Source organism: Phoxinus phoxinus, assembly GCF_949152265.1.
Source record: "Phoxinus phoxinus genome assembly, chromosome: 25".
Lineage (NCBI taxonomy): Eukaryota > Metazoa > Chordata > Actinopteri > Cypriniformes > Leuciscidae > Phoxinus > Phoxinus phoxinus.
This window is the reverse complement of record NC_136900.1, coordinates 25,274,562-25,279,754: the sequence shown is the minus strand read 5'-3', so window position 1 is coordinate 25,279,754 and position 5,193 is coordinate 25,274,562. Positions and strand designations below refer to the sequence as shown.

The window sequence follows — 5,193 nt, the reverse complement described above, 5'->3', positions numbered from 1 at the left end:
AATTGAAATGGATGAACTGACTTGTTTAGCATTGGGATGATGAGGAGAAAATCCTCACTCATTATTTAATAACTGAAAAAGTGCATAGATTAAACAAAATAATAAAATAAAGTTGTCCATAGATTGAGTCCAGGTCCATTCTTCATCATCGTCATCATCAAAGGGACGCAGTTCTGAGAGAGATAACGTGAAACAAAGCAGAAGTTTACAGATGTGTCTATCGCTGTGCAGGATCAATGAGTAAAGCTATTTTACACTCGTCATGAGAGTTTATATTTATATTGCCACAAAATGAAGCACAAATCGGCCTGATGTGATGTGTGTAAACGCTGTAATTTTTTTACAAAACCAAGAATGTGTGGCGTTTAGACCCAGAAGAGAAACTGACCTAGCGACACTTCCAGAGGATAAGAGAGCAGCACGGATGCCACTGCATGGAAGCCTGGAATGAAAAGCTCAGTTAGTTTAATATTATAAAATAAATGCTTTAATAATGTCAAATACTAGTGTAAATACTGCAGACCTCCACGGCGCACTGCGGTAATACGATCCGCATGTTTAATGCCGTAGGAACCGAGTGTGCGATTCTTCTTCAGTGTGTTGTCATCAAAGTTCACAAGTATTGTGTCTTCAACTGTGGAAGAAACGTGACAACATGAGGAACAGCAAACACACACACACACACACACACACACACACACACACACACACATATTTATTTATGTACACATTTCTGCTATCGAGATCCTTCGCTGATATCGCTGTTGGACAAAGAAAAGAAGAGAGGAATATACAGTCATTATCCAGACTCAACACTCCTCACATTATCAGTTTATCCGCTGTAGTTTAGAAAACGGTGGTAAAATATGAGCAGAACTCAGTTGATATTTGACAGGTTTAGTCCGTCCTTCTGTTAGGCCCTGTTTACACGAGAACGCTCGCGGGCGAAAACGTACAAATATTGTATGGGATGTGCCTTTCGTTTACACGGCGACGGCGTTTTTGGGGCTTAAAAACGCACAAAAGTGAAACCCCCTCCAGAGTGGAGATCTTAAAAACGCTCCACCGCCGCGTTCCCGTCTAAAGGGTAAAAACGGTAAAAACGCAAAAGTCTGCTAGACGGTGAAGGCGCCGCGTACGCGTTTACGTCACAGGCGTGCGCCAGTACAGGAAAATAACACAACATTATCAAACTACAATATAGCATTCATTTCATTGACAAAAAAAATAACAAATTATGTTATTTTTGAGCGAAGGCGAAGAGCAGCGAGGGTTAAAGCAGCGGCTTTACCGTATTAAACATGACAAACTGTGTCAGCGTCTCTTTCACTGTCAGTTCTCCACATCGCCACCTAGCCGTCTGGAGTGCACACTACATCCAATCTCACACACTTCTGCGTCTCCATATGCAGATTCCTCCCCATAACGCTCGTCTAAACGCAGAATAAAAGTGATAACGCAACGCCACTTTTGCGTTTTCTCTTCAGATCGTTTCCGTGTAAACATAGCCTAAGACTGTCTCACACTAGCCTGGGTTTCCCCATACTGCCTTTGAGCAGCGCGATTTTATTCACGCTGAAAGGCAGTCTGGAGACCATGGACCAGATTTTCGCTTCGTTTAGGGAACCAATCACAGAACGGGGAGGGAGCAGCAAGACGATGACGACATGCGACACAACTAAGCAGTTTGTTTATATCTATGGATTCAACATGGCAGCAGACGCGATTCACGCGAAGCTACCTTTTGATGCAGCCTTAGATATTGTTCTAAGTAGTTTAGAACGCAAGTTTATTTTGAAAAAAGAGCAGCTTTTGGCGTCTCTACATACGTCGTCTGGTATAATGGAAACGATTGGCTATGAGCTACGTACAGGCGCATTTGATAGACATTCTTAGCACCCAATAAACGGCGCCGGGCATTCGTAAACCACGCCTCAAATACGAGAAAATGCACATGTGGTTCCCAGACCCAAGTCTCAACGAGAATTGGGTCTGGCGTTAGCCAGGCTAGTCTCACACATGAATTATGTTGAATATCTGTCAGCTGGTAAATTTAACTACACAATTACCAGTTTAGCTCAACCAGTGAGCAAGCAATGCTTCATTGAGTTCAGTGTGTGTGTAAAAAGAGCTTTAGCAATTAAAGCTGCAGTCGGCAAGATTTTTTTGATCATATTCACTGAAACCGACACTATGCTCCGACAGAACGACATAAATCAGCCGGTTTTAGAAATAAAGAAAAGGAGGCGTTTTATTGGTTGGCGCCTAGCCAATGAAATGTGACTTCTATTGTACGCGATGATGTTAGTCGTTTATTTATTTTAATATCAGTCAAATGCATAAAGCCATGGTAGCGTTTCAGAGCGTCGGGACGCGTTTCGTGACATCATCACGTACAATAGAAGTCCCATTTCATTGGCTAGGCGCCAACCAATAAAACGCCTCCTTTGACTCCTTTCACATCTACATGCTCTCGAGTTTTGCTCCTCTTTTACCTTCATAGATCCCCTGCGAATGAAGTTCGCAGATGTGTTGGATTGTACGAAGCGTGATGGCGGAGGGAAAATCTACTAGCTTCCAATTCCTCGGTTAACAAATAAATAAATATTTAAATAAATCCACAAAATTCTAAATAGATAAATATATAATCAAATAAATGTGGAAATAAACAAAGAGATAAACACATAAATCCACCTATTCCTGCATATTAAATATATAGATAATTAAATGTGAGAGGAGAACAATAATTAAATAAATAAAACGAATGTTGGGGAATTTTTTTACCCTTTTAACCGTTAATGTAAGTTAGCTCCGTATTTATTTTCCTTGACGCAACATGCTAATGAGTGGGTGTCAATCAAAAAAAAAAAAATTAAAAAATGTGAAAAATATATTTCCCTTTACGAACTTTGAGAGTCGTAACTTTGCAGATGTTGTTTATGTTCAAACGTCAACATTACACACAAACTACAGTTAGAAAAGTCAAATCATACTTTAGAGCTGAATCTACATTACATTCACACTCAGATGTTGTTAGTGAACATCTCTACACTTCACAGATGTTGTTAGTGAGCATCTCTACACTTCACAGATGTTGTTAGTGAACATCTCTACACTTCACAGATGTTGTTAGTGAACATCTCTACACTTCACAGATGTTGTTAGTGAACATCTCTACACTTCACAGATGTTGTTAGTGAACATCTCTACACTTCACAGATGTTGTTAGTGAACATCTCTACACTTCACAGATGTTGTTAGTGAGCATCTCTACACTGCACAGATGTTATGTAATGTCCAGAGACTGAAGTGCTGGACTCACGCTGGTCTTCAGGAATGAGTCTTCTCTTTAACTCCTCCACTGTGGTGTTCCTGAACTCCTCTTCTGAGTCCGCCACAGGAACCGATGTTCCCTCCAGTCCGCGTCTCTCGTCTGTAAAGTAGATCTGGAAACTCATGTTGGATGTGCTGAACCTTCACTAAATTCCCTCAGGATCTAGTAGTAACTGCACTGATGCACACAGTGATGGAGAGTTTAGCAACGGCCGTCGGCAATGGCAACGGTGACCGGAAGTATGCTGCCACACCGCCGTCGCCAAGAACGTAAAAATCACTTAGCAACCGTGAACAGGACGGCGCACGCGGCATTCAGTCATTTATTGAGATAAACAAAAAAAGTAATTTAAATGAAAAAAACAAACAATCTATTACTATTGCATGATGTAAATAAGAAGACTAAAACCTAGATTTACTGTGTAATACTTGATTACATGGATGGAGGAAGACGCTATGCTTAAATTAATTTCGTGTAAGAAAACGTTCAATCTAACGTAGTATTTAAAAAAAGAAAGAAAAAAAGAAACATCTTCAGCAGTTTCTTAAAAATGGTGCTCACGCCTAGAAGACAGACTTTCTGACAACCACTGTTTCGTCCCACTCCACTGTGTCACTCATAACATCGATTATAAGATTAGGCCAAAGTAACAACACATAATATCATAATATACTCCTTGCTGCTCTAATGCTGTGAACAACAGGTTCAATGTTCATAAAACATGTAAAAAATAATAGAATAATTACATTTATAAACAATGTAGATTATAAATAGTAATATTTGCCATTATAGTGTTAACACAATAAATGTCAGGTCAAGAAAGACTGTCTTTATTAATTTTTTTAAATAATAAAAACAAGTATTTACGTTAAGTGAACTCAAGAAAGACTGTCATTATTTTTTTTTTATTATAAAAACTTCAACTTAAAATGTCAGGAGGAGATACATGTTGACGTTACTGTTAAAAATGCACTTCCAATAAAGTGAGTGTTGTCGACACCGGTTGTCATCTTCATGTTGAGGCGGCGGGTGTCGTCGGCAGCGGCTGGATGTAACTAATAAAGTAACGTGTAATCTAACTACTTTTAAAATCAAGTAGTCATAGAGTAACTAAGTTACTTTTTAAAGGAGTAATCAGTAATTAGATTACTTTTTCAAAGTAACTGTGGCAACACTGCTGGCAACCACAGCCAGTGATTAATCAGAACAATATGACACTTTTAAATACAACTCTTCCTTTTTATTATATAAATGTGTCACGATTCACGAAATGTGTACAAATGAATTAAACTGATCTGAGATCAGGTACAAATCATTTTTAGACATCAGTCGTTGGTGAGGAATATGCTTAAAGTATATTTGTCTAAAGTGTTAGTCATTTGTATTCAGTTTAATAATAATAAAGCTCATTTCTGTCCATTTTTTAATAAACATAAACAGTGGCATTTTCAACACCAACAAAACTTGTGCACTTTTCCACTGTTATTATTATGATTATGATTATTATTACACTGTTATTGCTCATAAGAAGAGCAATGTCAATCATACAGCATCATAGAGAACATGTTATACACTAGGCTATATAATCAGTCAGATAATCTCAATAACAACACAATTATGAAGCATAAAACTGTAACAAAGCAAACAAATCAATATTTTGACCATCATTCTGTAGATCACATGTACAGTACAGCATTTGATGATACCGGCCGATTTTGAGAAGTCGCTCTAAAAACACTGTGCTGATGTTTTGAGAACATTAAAGACCAGATAACGTTAAACACATGCTATATTAACGTTATACTGAAAGAACGTTTACTTTGAGAACCTTGACTGAACGTTCCCTGTTATCTGGGATT

The 5,193-nt window shown here is 38.4% G+C and overlaps 1 protein-coding gene across 1 annotated transcript; it reads right to left on the bottom strand.

Annotated features, from left to right (window-relative positions):
- Positions 1–335: 335 nt before the first annotated feature.
- Positions 336–3,573, bottom strand: LOC306993949 (uncharacterized protein). The gene is made up of 3 exons (XM_079604164.1): positions 3,323–3,573; positions 524–634; positions 336–442 (listed from the first exon to the last, which is right to left on the bottom strand). Exons 1-3 carry the CDS (start codon positions 3,456–3,458, stop codon positions 366–368), a joined length of 324 nt encoding a protein of 107 aa, XP_079460290.1. The 5' UTR covers positions 3,459–3,573; the 3' UTR covers positions 336–365.
- Between the last annotated feature and the right edge of the window lie 1,620 nt (positions 3,574–5,193).